The following is a 15677-nucleotide window of genomic DNA, read 5'->3' on the forward strand; positions in this document are numbered from 1 at the left end:
CGTAGAGAAGACTTGAGCATAAAAGTTACCAAGAGTTCAAAGGCTATGGTTGGCTCAATTGTGAAAAATCATTGGAATTTGTTATCACAATATATAATCAGTGGTGCCTTTAAGCAGTCTGGCAATAACACATGCATCAGCATGTTAGTTTTAATTTTACTTTAATGACTGTCTATCTGCAGAAATGCCTTGGGATAATGTTCTTTCTTTGGACAAAATTGATTGACACTTCATGGATGATAGAGGTAATAGTTTTGAACTTTAAAAATGCTATGTTTTAAATTCCACCCCAGGAAGAAGTGAGTGTGAGGGACTATGAAGATGATTCTGGTGTTCTAGGGTTGTCTATTTCAGAAAAAAGCACTGAGAATACTGGATAGAATTTATGGGAATAGACAGATTTCATCTCTGACCCCAAAGGCACTGTTTCTGAGTATTGGGCATGGCAGAGCCCATCTTGGATAAGAGGGAGACGCAAGATGGGATTAGAGAAGGAGGAGAAAAGAGGCACATTTTCTTTCTTGTATCTTAGCTCTCTGAGCCTTATTCTGTCATCTATAAAATGAGAATAATAATGGGATTTTCTTCATTAGTTTGAAGATTTAAATAACATATTTAAGGGATGTAAAACCACTTCTAGTCATTATTTAGAGCTCAATAGATGTTAGTTGTCATTGTTGTTACCATTACTCTTACTGTAATTATCACACAAGTGAAGGATAAGAACCCTGTCCTAGAAGGATGCTTCACCTGCTCAAAGGGAGAGATATGAACCCTGAATCTGCTCAATTTTGCCTTTTCACTAAAGCTCTGTGCCCCTCTGCTGGGCAACTTAACATTAAATGTATATACTTTAGAATGAGAGAACTGGGTTTAAGATCTGGCTCTGCGCCTTCACAGCTTTGTAACCTTGGATAGGTGTTAGACCTCTGTAAGTTACAATTTTCATATCCATAAGATAGTAATAATAATAGCTATCCCATGGAGCATTTTTTGGTAAGTATAAAAAACGTCAATACATTTTAAATATTTAGAACAGTGCCTAGCATTAATAAGCACTCATTTTCATTTACTACACAGGCATATGCATATATTACATATATGGTTTACAAATGTGAACTAAACTCACATGCACACACACACACATATTCCACCCTTCATTCTTTTAGCTTTAAATAAAATCACGTAATTTTTAGCTTGATGAAACCTAGTCATATCACTCCATCCCTCTGTCTCTGTCTCTGCTAGTCTCTGTCTGTCTATCACTCAATCACACTCTCACATATGCAAGCATATGCTGGCAAAGCGTTAGTTATTATCTGGATCACTACTTACACTGGTTCCTAATTTAAACAAGTCTTTTAAAATTTATTATTAAAAACATCACCTTGCATTCTGAGAACATTTCTATTTTTAGGTCAGTTACATAGACCTTTTCTCTCTCTAACCAAATTCTAATTCTTTATTATTTAGCTTAAATTTTCTGTGAAATTCTTTAGACTACTGAAAAAAAAGTACTTTCTTTCCTGCAAATCTTTGGCATCTATTGTCCAAAACACCTATTAATTCTGTACTGCTCTTAAACATTTCTGTGAATATATTGGGCTATTGTACCCTGCCCTATATCCTAAAAGGCCTTGCTACTAGAAGTGTTAATTTTGCCAAACATGACTTCTCTGAATTTCTAGGCAGCTGAAGTTCTACTCTATACAGTTATTGAATAATTCTTACATGTAACACTTATATAAACATTCTAATATCAAATAAAATATCTCTATGCCCATTGTTCAAATCTCAAGGCTAAGTGAGATTTGTATCCATTTGTATCAGAAACAAGTAAAGTCCAACCATCTTTCTAAGGAGCTTTTCCCTTGTGCTGAATATGGTTAATGACAGCCTAAGTCTTTTTTTGCCCAATTCATCCATTACTCATCAGCCACATCTGAAAAAAACTCTAATCTTGGTACAGACGCAGGGAACATTATTCTTCCTCAAAGCCTACACCACGTGTTGCTGCTAAAAAAGTAATGGACAAACAACAGTTTCATAATAGGTAGAGAAATGATCCTACTAAAGGCAGGGCATTTTCTTACCTTTTTCCTTTATACCTAATTTGAAATAACTCTTATAAAAATTAGATGAAATATCAATGAATAATATCACTTTAGAGTAAATTTAACATTCATCTAATATTAGGTAATACCATGACTGTTGCCATGACGACTACTACTACTACTAATAATAATCACAAATATTTAATGAGCACCTGCTATGTGCTGGACATTATGCTAAGCAATTTAAATGTAGTAGAATTTCCCACCTGGAAGGTATTTATCGTCCAGTGAGCAACGCTTCTATCTTCTCTTTCCTAGTACATAGGTGATGGAGGCCTCATTAGTGAGATTCCAGAAAGTACATAATCCCTGGTCTGTGTGTAAAAATGTAGAGAAAAGCTCCCTACCAACCTGTATCAAATTTAAACGCAAGTGAAATTTAAAACTGTGTTGTGTTGAGTCACTGAGAATTGGGAGCTGTTTGTTACCACAGCATAACCTAGTTTAAGTTGACTAGGTATTATTGACTGAAACAACCTTTCTTAAACGGTTTTCAATAATATTCATTCCATGTTATGTGAAGGAGAGCCTGAGGCTAGCTAGCATAGGCGTAATTTATCTCTGCATTGAAGAGGAATGGACTTGAACTCTACACTTGTTTGTAAGTATAAATGAGGCTCCCGAAATTTGCATGAGAGAAAGTCAATTTTGTACTCAGTGATAAGAAATACCATATAAGTGCACGCATGCATACACCCCGCCCGCCCCCACATAGTAGGTGCTCAATATCTGCACAATGTATGAGTATATACATAGAGAGTATAGATCACTTTTTAAAAAACACTGAATGTTATTAGAAAACCCAACCATGAATTGCCTGTGACCCAGGGCTTGCCCAAAGCTTCCTCAAGACATCAAATATTGCAGAGACAGCTTAATGCACATATTTCCCTAGGGTTGTCAGCATTATTTTTTGTTATTAGCTAGATCATCAGAAAGTAGCATTTCCAGGTCATATTACTATCACAAATCCATGCTAGAGAGCCTTCACTAAATTGAAATTTAATATAACTTCAAATTTTATTGAGAGTCAATGAAGAAATGTCTATTTGAACATTTCTTTATTTTACAGACCCCTAGGTTAGGGCATTGTTCATCATGTTACCATTTGTTACTCAAATAATTACAATATACCATAAGTTTCTCTTTAAATTTGAAGCCTGAAAAAACGTTCTGTCTCAAAAAATGTCTATTGCTATCAATCAACAAGTCATGATGACTCTAAACCATAATTACTTATCAATTTCTAGTTGAGTATACTCATCTTCAGTAACTAATTAATCCCAAAATTCTCTATACTTTTGAAAATTCTTTAGAGCTTGCTGCTATTTTGAGTTTCAAATTTTTCTATTTTTCTTGATTTCTGAAACGGTTGCAATTTTTCAGAAGCAGGTGGAAACAAATTCTATTTGTGAAATAAAACTTCGTATAATTTGTTATTATCTTTTGCTTGTCTTTTCTTTCTGCCTGCATTTCTAGAGAACAAAGACCTTGCTTATTCATCTCTGTGGTGTTGTTTCAGAGCAGGCAAAATGAGAATAAATATATGTTAGCATGGAATGACACAAAGAGCTCTGAAAATAAAGCCTGAATTCACATTTTCACTCCATCACTTACCAACCATGTGACATTTGGCAAGTTATATTCATTTATTAGCCTTTCTTTTCTTGTCAACAAAATACCCTAAGTTTACTTGCAGCACCGTTGGGAGGATAGAAGAATATATATAAATGTGTCAGTAAGAGAAGAGTATTCACCAAATCAGCAAATACTACCGTCACCTTTTCTTCACCTACAAAGTGACAGTAAAGGACGCGATGACGCTACCAGCTGTCTCTTGAGTAGGTACCCACAAAGACAGCCTGAGAGAAATTTCTTCATGTGTTTCACTGAAGGTCTAATCTCAGAAAGGGAGGAAACAAAAAAGCATGGGGAGGTAGGGTATGGAACTCACAAGAACATTATTAATCTCAGTTTGTGACTAGCTTTACCTGACCTCAAAGTGGGCTGTGAAATTGCACAGCAGGTTCCACGTTGAGGCAAGGAGTCTGAGCTTTGTATCTTTCTCTCAGTCAGTGACTAGTGATTGGTTGTCCGAGCATGCAGGGGTGTCGGTGCATAACCACTCACACATCGTAGCTCCTGTTTGGCTAACAACATTATGCAGAAAAAGGAGCACCTGTAAGATGTTAGCACTCAACATTCACAGTAGCCGGATAATGGGTAACTGCTAGGTAAGGGGATGGGCCACTGGCATCAGAGTCGGTGGAGACTGGACATGTTGTTAAACATTCTACAATGTGCAAGGAAGCCCTGCACAACAAAGAATTATCCAGCCCCAAAAGTCAATGGTGCTGCAGATGAGAAACTGTGGAATAGATGAAAACATCAAAAAATCAATGTTTAATAATTATTACGGACAGTTATTGATTTGCTATTAAGAACATTCAGACATTAGTAATCAAAAGAGGAAAATGTAGAATCTCATTGATTTTGCTCGGGAACGCGCGCACACACACACACACACACACACACACACACACCTCACAGTTTTTATCCTGTGACTTTAGTGTTCTTTCATATTATGCAACAACAAGCATAAATTCAGCATGAGTCAGAGACTAAAATGACTACTTTTGCAAATATCATCCATACAGCCTTGTGCCTTTTTTTCACATCTGCTTTCACTTCTGCCTAATCCATGCCTTTATAGATTTTGACGCCAGCACTTTGCTGTCCTAGAATCTTCAGCTCCTTGATTTTTTTTGACGTCTCTTTTCTTCATTGTGTTTTTCCCTGGCTTTCAACTAAACTCGTGAGCATCAGGATGTCTGCATCCAGCTCTGTTCTTTTCCTTCAGCTGCACTTTGCCTAATGGGGAATTTGGCACATTCCTATAGTTGTCAAATACATCTTGCCCACTTTCATGGCCTCTCATTTCATCTCTGGCTTTGAAGTTCTACAGTTCAGGCTGCTTAGCACACAAAAGCAATAATTAATCCCTCCTTTTCTAAGGATTGATAACAACTAAGCTAATTATTTTCTCTAGAACAGAAATAATTATTTACATTAGGTTTTAAATTCATCCATTATTTTCCTTTTGAATCATATGGAACTATTTGACATGAATAAGAATATAGGAATTATTATAAGGAGTACATTTAACAGTAGAGACTTTCACATCCCATCTGTAATTTTTATCCCCCCCCTTCATTTCTTTCCTTCTCATATCCAGGTTTGTGTGTGTGTGCTTTATCCAGATGTTTTTTCCTATCTCTGATTGCACAAAAGGAATCTAATTTCACAAATCAGATCACTGCCGTGTGTGAGAGATACCACAACAGTCTCGGTAAAGCCATGTCAAATCAATCCTCAAATCATAAACTATTATTGCACTATTTTGGTATACATGTACTTTTTTCTAGGTTTGCAATTAGCAGGTAACTCCTGAAGGAGCTGATCTCATTCTCACTGATGAAGATTGCTTAAGCAAGATTAGAGAAGCCTCCTCTTAAAATCAATCAACATGGAACAAAACTGCCTTCTGTAGTGTAATATAATTTGTCAGTTTGTACTGAGATTAGTAATTTGGATAGAGATTGTGGAGGGAAAGGTACAACAAAGGAGAATAAGATCAGAGATTCTGATTTGGAAAGAACCACGAAGCTCATTTCATCCAACTTTCTAGATGAAGAAATGGACCCAAAGAGATTAACTTCTAGATTGTAATAGGTCTCATAATCTGGGGTCTAGCAGCTTTTCTATTGCCTCATGTTAGCTCCTCATTTTGAGGCTGAAGTGTGTGTTCTGATTAGTTCTTCTTAAGAATCCAGAATAATGAAATCATCACTATTATTAATACTGTGCTCTAGTCTGTGTTTCCCTATATCATTCAACTAAAACCATTCCTTAGCTCTTGATATATGTAGCAACCATCCTAGCAGGGTATGCTAATACCACCCACTCCCCTCCTACCTCCCACCTCTGTCATCTCACCACTAAAGTCACTGAGAGGTTGTATGGCTTTATTTCAGTAGCAATGAATTAAAGAACATGAGGCCTAGAATAAAGTAAAGAACATGAGATTCTAGATTCTGGTCCTGGCTCTGCCAATAGGTATCTTTGTGAACCAGAATAAGTCATTTAAAATCCCTGACCTATTTCATTGTTTATAAAATGAATATGAGATAGTTTTAACATAAAGAGATCATTTCTAAGGTTTCTTCAAGTACCATTATAACCAAATGCATTGCACAATCAGAAAGAAAATCCAACTCATTATAATATTAGTTTACCTAGATACCAAGGAAATGCCTTAGTTCTACTTTATTACAATGCAATACACAAAAAAGGAAGAACAGCACCCCCAGATGCATTTTTGAAGTACATTCTTTCAATTACTAAGGTCTGATTACTTCCATATGCCTCCTGCCTAAGATTTAAAACAAACAAAAAGCAACACTCAAAGGAGCTGAATTTACTGGCCAAGCAGCCTCTTTCTTCTCTTTTATTTTTCTTTTCTTCCTCCTCTCCCTGATCCTCTCTCCTTTCCCCTCTTCATTTCTTTTGCTTCTCTCCCTTCCACTTCATACTTCTTACCCTTCTTCTTTCTCTATAAATATTTCAGTTAATTTTCCATTAAAAAAAATTCCCTGTTTTTCTTTATGTCTATAAATGATTGCAGTAGGTTCAGAAAGCTCATTAACTGTTTTCCTTAATGCCTTCACAAAGCAAGAACATTAACCTACTGTTACTCTGTATGTACTTGATTGCCTACATTCTGTAGGCCCTTGTGGCTCTTTTGGTCAATAGCTGAATTGTTGCTGTTCCCTATCTTCCCTAATTGAATGAACACTGCCCCTTGATTTCTGCTGAAGCTGAGTTGCAGTTGCTTGGCGAATTTTCAATCTTGCTGATCCTTCCCCCTTGACTGATTAGTTTTATTTATTATCCAATTTTTTAAATTGTGGCTTTGGCATACCTGCCTCAGGGTAAGAGAACGTGATTAAACACATTTTTAAAAATCCACAAAACAGAGTAGTTACATAATTAATCAGTCTTAAGCAATTCCCAAAGAAAATGCTGACCTAAAAGCATGACATTTGGGTAAAGGGTAATTTTGAAAGTTTAAAAACATTTTAATTAATTGATTTTTATTCCTGAATTTTCTTTTTCATATATACAGGCTAGAAAATAACAATATTTACTTCTTTATAGCAAATCTCCTTTTACAAAATACAACAGTTTCCCATGAGGCATGGTGCATAGGAACGCTAGGTGAACAGTTGATGAAGACTCTGGTCCCTGATGTTAATGCCTTGAGGTAACTAGATACATTTTAATCTTCTTACAGTCATACTTTTTCTTCTATTTTTAATTTAGGACCTTCATACATCAAGATGACTATGAGAACTGAACTGCAATAGAATGTATTTTCCAGTGAAATTTTTATATACTCCCCTCTTTATAAATTTTTGGGGGACAAGGTCTGGCTCTGTCACCTTAGGTGGAATATAGCGGTGTGATCTCAGCTCACTGCAACCTTCACCTCCTGGATTCAAGTCATCCTCTCCCCTTAGCTTCCCGAGTAGCTGGGGACTACAGGCATACACCACCACACCTGGCTAACTTTTGTATTTTTTTTGTAGAGACGGGATTTGCCATTTTGCCCATGGTTGGTCTTGAACTCATGAGCTCAAGCAATCCACGTGCCTCAGCCTCCCAAAGTGCTGGGATTACAGGCCTGGGCCACTGCACCCAGCAACTCCCCTCTTTATTTGAGAAAGGATAGCAGCTGGAAGGCCAAACTGGCTTAATTTCCATGTGAATTGAAGCTACACTCAGGTTCCTGGATCCAAACAATGTCCTGGAGCTTGGCTGTGGTAGAAAAATATCTAGCATATGCTATCCCTGTTCATGATCTCAAAGAAATGCTGTTAACTTGGTTATTTTCTCTTCCAAGCAATGTTGAACAAAGCGATTGATATGTGGACCTCCTTATTTTGTTCTATTGCTAAAATAAAACTCAAATTGGGTGCTCAAATCTGAATCTTAACAGAAAACTACTCTTTCCATTTTACCAAACATGGGATTTATTGGCAACAAATTCTTCAACCTTTCATTCATTTCTGTAAAGATGATTATGTCTTTTTTTTTAAGTTAGACTAAATTAATTCTTTGCATTTTTAAGATTCGGGGGTACATGTGCAGTTTTGTTACAAGAGTATATAGCATGATGCTGAGGTTTGGGTTTCTATTGATTTCATCATGCAAATAGTGAACACGGTACCCAATAGGAATTTTTTCAACTCTTACCCCTCTCCTTCCTCCCTTTTGGTGACTCCAGTATCTATTCTTCCCATCTTTTATGTCCCTGTGTACTCAATGTTTAGCTCCCACTTATAAGTAAGAACATGTGATATTTATTTTCTGTTTTTGCATTAATTCACTTAGGATAATGGCCTCCAGCTGCATTCATGTGGATGAAAAGAACATAATTAAATTTTTTTATATGGCTGTGCAGTATGCCATGGTGTATATGTAACACATTTTCTTTACTTAATAAATGTGATCATATTTTAATTCATCTTTATCCTGGCTCAGAAGAACAGGTTTATTTTTATTTATTTATTTTTTTGAGTCAAGGTCTCACTCTGTCACCAGGCTGGAGTGCACTGGCACAATCTCAGCTCACTGCAACCTCTGCCTCCTGGGTTCAACTGATTCTCCTGCCTCAGGCTCCCAAGAAGGTAGGACTACAGGTGTGCGCCACCACACCCAGCTAATTTTTGTATTTTTAGTAGAGGTGGGGTTTCACCATGTTGGCCAGGGTGGTCTCGATCTCTTAACCTCGTGATCCACCTGCCTCGGCCTCCCAAAGTGCTGGGATTACAGGCGTGAGCCACCGCACCATGATAGTTTTTTTTTTTCAAACCTAATCTTTCTACCTGTGCTAATCTCACTTTCTCTCATTTGCTTGACTTTATTCTATCAGTTGTAGTCTTAATTTTTCACAGGTTCATTCTCTTCTGGCTGCTTTTTGTTCTTTACCTAAATGTTTCTCAATTACTGCCACTTTAAACAGTATATAAATAAAAATGTTAACAACAAAAAATGCTTTCAGTGATTCTGTCTGCTCTGACCCTCAAGTCTCTCTCTCTCTCTCTTTTTTTTCATTCCTTTCATCTTCAAACTTTTGGAAAATTGAGTCTGTGCCACCATTGTTTCTCTGTCATTGCATACTCAGCACTCAGCTGATCATGATATAATTTTTGCCTTCATCATATTACTGATACTGATTTAAAAAGTTATAAAACTGCAGCCATAAAAAAGGATGAGTTCATGTCCTTTGCAGGCACATGGATAAAGCTGGAACCCATCATTCTCAGCAAACTGACACAAGAACAGAAAACCACATACCGCATGTTCTCACTCATAAGTGGGTGTTGAACAAGGAGAACACATGGACACGAGGAGGGGAACATCACACACTGGAGCCTGTTGTGGGTGGGGGTCAAGGGGAGGGATAGCAGGGCTAGGGGGACAGCGGAGGGATAGCATTAGGAAAATTGCCTAATGTAGATGATGGGGTGATGGATACAGCAAACCACCATGGCACGTGTATATCTATATAACAAACCTGCATGATCTGCACATGTACCCCAGAACTTAAAATATAATTTTAAAAAATGCAGTTCATTAAAAATATACCTTTCGAAAAAAAGATATGAAACACCTTCTAAATGTAAAACCCAATGTGTACTTTTAAGACTAAGCCAACCTGTATAACTTTTCAGGTTTCATCCTTTATGGTCATTGGTCACTGCACTTTCATTCATGTAAAAATATTCAAGGACTTCAGAGGAGAATATGTGCAAAGAGATAATTATGATATGGGTACTTCTGTGATTTTGGTAATCATAGACGGAATATGATAGGAACTGTTAACTGCCACCCAATATTCATTCTCTTTTTTCATAGAAACAAAACTCTGATTATACTGGGAAAGCAATGTGCACGATTAAAACACAAACAAAAATACAAAATCTACATTTTGAAGCCTACCTTGCAGTTAAGTGTAACAGGATGACTAAGCTCTAGCTAATAGTTGGTTTAAAAAAAAAAGTATTTGAAAGGGACCTTCTGGAAGTTTCCTTTAAAGTGTAAAGAACGTTGGCTTCATTTTGTCTTTATTCCTACTGCCTGGAATGTAAAATTCATTGTGAGACGTACATAAGCCATATTTTTGACCTTGTAATAATGAGAGCGAGAAGCCAAGAAAAGTGAAGCTGAAAGACAAGAGTACCTGATTCCCTGGTGACTTTGTGAAGCTGTCATAACAGTGCTAGACTGCCCATTTGCAGACTCTCTTTATGGAGACAGTAAACGCCCAATTTGTTTTAACTGCCACAGTCAAGTCTTAGAATATGATAAAGGTACATTAGAATCGCTTTGTAAAAAAAAGTTGTTTGTGGATCACTGTTTCAGCTATTTTAAAAAAAATCGCACCCAACATATTTCCACTGGATGGACTCATCTACTTCTCTTTCATACCTCTTCCCTAAGTTCCAGAACCAAAAACCCAACTTCTCCTAAACCTTGCTCCGTGGTTGCCCCTTAGTCACTTAAATTCAACAAGCAAGGCCAGGTGTGGTGGCTCAAGCCTGTAATCCCAGCACTTTGGAAGATCGAGGTGGGTGAATCACCTAAGGTCAGGAGTTTGAAACCATCCTGACCAACAAGGTGAAATCTCATCTCTACTAAAAATACAAAAATTAGCCAGGCGTAGTGGCAGGCACCTGTATTCCCAGCTATTTGGGAGGCTGAGACAGGAGAATTATTTAAAGCCTGGAGGCAGAGGTTGCAGTGAGCTGAGATCATGCCCCTGCACTCCAGCCTGGGTGACGAATGAGACTCCGTCTCAAAAAACAAAAAAATAAATTTAACGAGCAAAACCTGAATGAGTTTCCATACTCACCGTAACATGGTCTTCCTTCTATATATACTGTTTAGTTAGCGATGCCATTGGTGACTAAGTAAGCAATTTAACCCCAAAACCTTTCTGAAATTCTTCTTTCATCTTTTTCACCCTTAACACCCAATAGATAATTGACTCTAAACATGTTTCCCTCAGAATTGTTCCTTGTGTGGATAGTCTCCTTTTCATTCTCATCAATGTTGCCTTAAATAAGTTCTCATTGTTTCTCTTAAACTAATTTTTAAAAGTCATTCCTAAATAGGCCTCAATCCTCCAGTCCCTTATCTTTCTAATTTATCACTGCCCTGTCTAAAAAAGTTAACTTTGAGGTACACAGATTTCTTAAAGCCCATCTCAAACTAAGAAATTGTTAATTACTCTCAATTGCCTACAGGGTAAAGTTAAATTATAAATGATCCCTTTAAAACATTCCTAGTTTCCTTTACAGACTTGTGCTCTACTTGCCCACTCACCCCTACTCCACAATACACACATCAAAAGTACCAAGTAAAGTTGTTTTCAGACACGTTAGACTGTCTGCCATGTCCGTAACGTTCCATGTCTCCCCCCACCTCAAATCCTTTCCCTCTTCTCCTCCTATAAGTACACATTTGTTCACATTTGTTTTCTACTTATTAATCAAGGCCCAAAGTAGGTTTGAACCACTTATGAAGCTTTATCTTGCCTGCTCTGCACATCAAATAAATTATTTCCTTGCATGCTATGCCATGTACATTTGTACATACCAATTTTGTATGGTTTACTATATTGTTCTGGAGCCTTTTTTGTATATTCAGGTATATTTTATATTTCTTTTTTTAAATGTATTTCAGTATCTTAAGGGAATTACCATCTAATCATCTTTACATCCCTCAGATGTCCTACTATGCCTTTCCCAGAGAGGGGCTAAATTCATAGTAATAGATTTGAACAAGCTATATATATTTATTTTCCATACAGGTAAAACATGCAACTTCAAGATGAGTGCTTGCAATATAGATCTAAGAATGATTGGGGAATAATTTTAATTAAATGGTGTATTATGAGAATACCTTTCAGATTTTTTAATATTATTAATTCATCTTCGTTATCCTCCACCTCCATACCTCAGACCCACAACAGAATGTACGGCCGATTCACTCTAGAAATGCATTCTATTCATACTTCTTATTTTTAACCAACTGTATTTGGTAAAGAAAAGTTTCATGAACATAATTTTGGGATGCCAGCTTTATTTAGTAAACTTTGAATAGTATGTAATTTTGAATACCAAATTTCTGTAATTTTTAATATCTCCCTGCTTTGGAATCATGCTTGCCATTCTTCAAGGGATCTTATAGAAAAATGATAACTTAGATTAGATCTTCTTCTGAATTTAAAGAATAAAAACAAGACAAGAACTCAGGGTCACTGAGAGATTAAAGTAAATGTGCTTTGGCACACGTAAATGAAATGTATTCAGAAAGCTTTCTAGGATCTACCTGTAAACAGATGGCAGTAAGATATGCAAAAGGGGGCATGCTCTCTTTTTTCAGATTTATTTTTTTCTAATGGGGAATAGTGAGTGAGATGATGACAAATAGTTTTGGATTTGCAGTGCTATTCCTCATTTTATATAATGACTCAGCTTTTAAATTGTAAATCATGGATTCTAAATAAATAGCTGCTGCCTAATCTATCTGTAATATATGTAAAGTTCATGAATTTGAATCATCATACCAAACAGGAAAGAATACAAACTGAGTTTATATATAGAAGGGAAATTGTATTTTGGAAGGATAATTATCACCAATAAATTTTAACAGCTATGCAGAGGCTAAAGCTCTACCAAAGATTTTTTGAAAGCTTAGCTTCAGACAATATGAAACAAAATAAAATTATATGAAATTTGGACCTTATAAAGCATAAACAGTGTGTGAAAATGACAAAAGTAAATAGAAGAAAGAGTTTATCCTCCAAATAAATATACTTTTTTTTTTTTTTACATCTTTAAGGTAGTATAATGTTAAATGAGAAAATGAAGACTGGATGTTTAATAAGCCAAAAGGAATATAGAGTAGTTAAATATATATATATGTACACACACATATTAATACATATGCATCTATATATACATACATGCCGTGTTTGTCTGTATAAATGTATATATACATACATGTATGCATATGTGTCTGTACACACACATGTTCCTGGTTGTATGGCTTGTGACTAAGTAAAATGCCTTTTTCTTGAAAAGTGGTAGGGCAGTAGTAATATACTTATTTTTGTGCAGAACTTTTGATAAAATCTGAATATCAAAGACACTAAATTTGTTTCCCCTTTAACAACCACTGGTATATAAAGCTAGAAAGCAATACCATCTTATAATTTCCAAAGTATTCACTATCGACTTGTGTTTTTCAGTTTTATCACAGATTTAGTGTTGTCTCCCTGAACAGAGGAAGCACAGACCTTTGAAGGTGAACTCAGCTCTGACATTTACTAGTATGACACTGGGGAAGCCATATAAACCTTCATAATTTTACTTCTTTATATATTAAAAAAAAAAAAAAAAACAAAAACAGAACAAATAAGTGATCCATCTGGCATGTTACTGTGAAGACTGACATAAAATATAGGCAAGAGATAAACGTCACTGTTTCCTCCTCTCTACATTTTTTTTTTTCCTTTTTGAGATGGAGTCTTGCTCCGTCACCCAGGCTGCAGTTGCAGTGGCGCAATCATGGCTCATTGCAACCTCCGCTTCCTGGGTTCAAGTAATCTAGTGCCTCAGTCTCCCGAGTAGCTGAGATTACAGGCATGTGCCACAACACCCAGCTAATTTTTGTATTTTTAGTAGAGACAGGGTTTCACCTTGTTGGCCAGGCTGGTCTCGAACTCCTGACCTCAAGTGATCTGGCCGCCTCGGCCTTCCAAAGTGCTGAGATAATAGATGTGAACGACTATGACTGGTCCCTCCCCTCTACTTTTGATGGCTCTTTTCTTGTGTTTTTGTAATTATGTCCTCTTTCAGAACATTAACTCATTGAGGGAATGTCCAATGCCCGGATATAGAAGCCCTATATGTTACACACACACACACACACACACACACACACACACACACACACACACATAATATATATAAGTAAACTAGTATAATTAAGAAAAATTTTCTCGGAAATATAAATTTTCAGACTATTCATAATGTTTCATTTAAACTTAAATTTATAATCTTGGTCCATGTCCTTCTCAAAGTCACTGTTACCTGAATCCAATATAGATATCATATATTATTTTATCACCATTTCTTCCCCAGAGAAATGATCTATTGCTATTAAAAGATGAGTAGAAAAGTTATACATTAGTTCTACCATGGTAATTTTATAGCAGCTTAAAACTCAGGGCCACCAAAGAATTTATGAAAATTCCTCTAAATCTATAAAGTTCTATCATACTCCATTTCTGAAAGTATATATGGAATGAAAAACCTCAAGAAATGAACATCTTTGTTATCAAAAGAAATAGGGGGAAAATGAATATCAATTAATAGCAGTGAAGCAACCATCTTATTTTGCTATTCCACATGCATTTCTTTTCAAAAATTACAGGATTTATTTTGGAGTTCTGTTTGTACACATTCTGAAGTCATACTCTAAATTAACATGGATTTCTCATCCAAAAGGCTTATAAAACCTGATTTACTCTTTAATCTCTGAAGTAAATAAAAATAACATTTTTAACCTTTAAGAAATCTGCCAAGATTTCTTGCTAGTTTAAATACATGTACTTTTAATAAAAACTCCAATTTAGTTTTTCTAAGCTGATTTTACCTAAAAGATTTGGTGATGCAAGCAAGGGTATAGTTACTCTGTATCAAGCATCTTCCACTTGTGATCATGGAAGCGCTAGGCAGTACTCACAGCTGACATGATGAGCTCTCCTCCCAGGTTCTGGATCTCAGCTTTAACTTGACTGCAGATTTTCAGCTGGTGGGAGTAGAACTTAATCTGTTCCAGGTAGGCCAACAGGTCCTGTTTGCAAGATGGATCTGGGCACTAAATATGCATCAAAGATAAAAATGGATATAGCAGACTAAATAATAGGCAGATCAAAGTGAGCAAATGCAGTATTAATATGGCAGGTACCTTATAAGGCAGCAACTTTATTTTCATTGAGGACCATTTCTCAGGTCAAGCCTAGATAGATTCTGATATGCTTCTACCATTATAATAGTTGATTTATTTTGCAACCTTAATTACTTCAGCTTAGCCAAAAGAAACATTAATATAATTTTTAGACATGAAATGGTATATAAAATAGCTGCCTTTAATTTATGAAGGTTAGAAGCCCTCAGATTTTGTTTTTAGGTAAATCTAAATAAGCATTTAAAATGCAATTATTTCCTTCACCTACAGTTACTATTAGAATGCTCCTTGAGACATAGTTCTGCATTGTCTGTCCTGTCCTACTCAAATGGGTGTAAAAAACATGCAGCAGCATAATATGTTCTATTATGCTCAGCCTTCAATGTTCTTAGCTGTTAACAGACAAAGGAAATAATTTTTACCTTATATAACAACTGTGAATCTAACTGAAGCCAATAA

At 36.1% G+C, this 15677-nt stretch overlaps 1 protein-coding gene across 4 annotated transcripts in view; it reads right to left on the reverse strand.

Moving 5' to 3' along the window:
• Positions 1–15677, reverse strand: part of CTNNA3 (catenin alpha 3) — a 1791515-nt gene that overhangs the window by 46671 nt on the left and 1729167 nt on the right. For all 4 annotated transcript variants that reach the window (XM_032252666.1, XM_032252665.1, XM_032252664.1 and 1 more), the window contains one exon: positions 14994–15128. In XM_032252666.1, coding sequence (XP_032108557.1) covers positions 14994–15128 — 135 coding nt within the window. The remainder of the gene's footprint in view (positions 1–14993; positions 15129–15677) is intronic.

The sequence above is a fragment of the Sapajus apella genome, unplaced genomic scaffold (genome assembly GCF_009761245.1).
Source record: "Sapajus apella isolate SASKATOON/1434 unplaced genomic scaffold, GSC_monkey_1.0 scaffold78, whole genome shotgun sequence".
In the NCBI taxonomy this organism is placed as follows: Eukaryota; Metazoa; Chordata; class Mammalia; order Primates; family Cebidae; genus Sapajus; species Sapajus apella.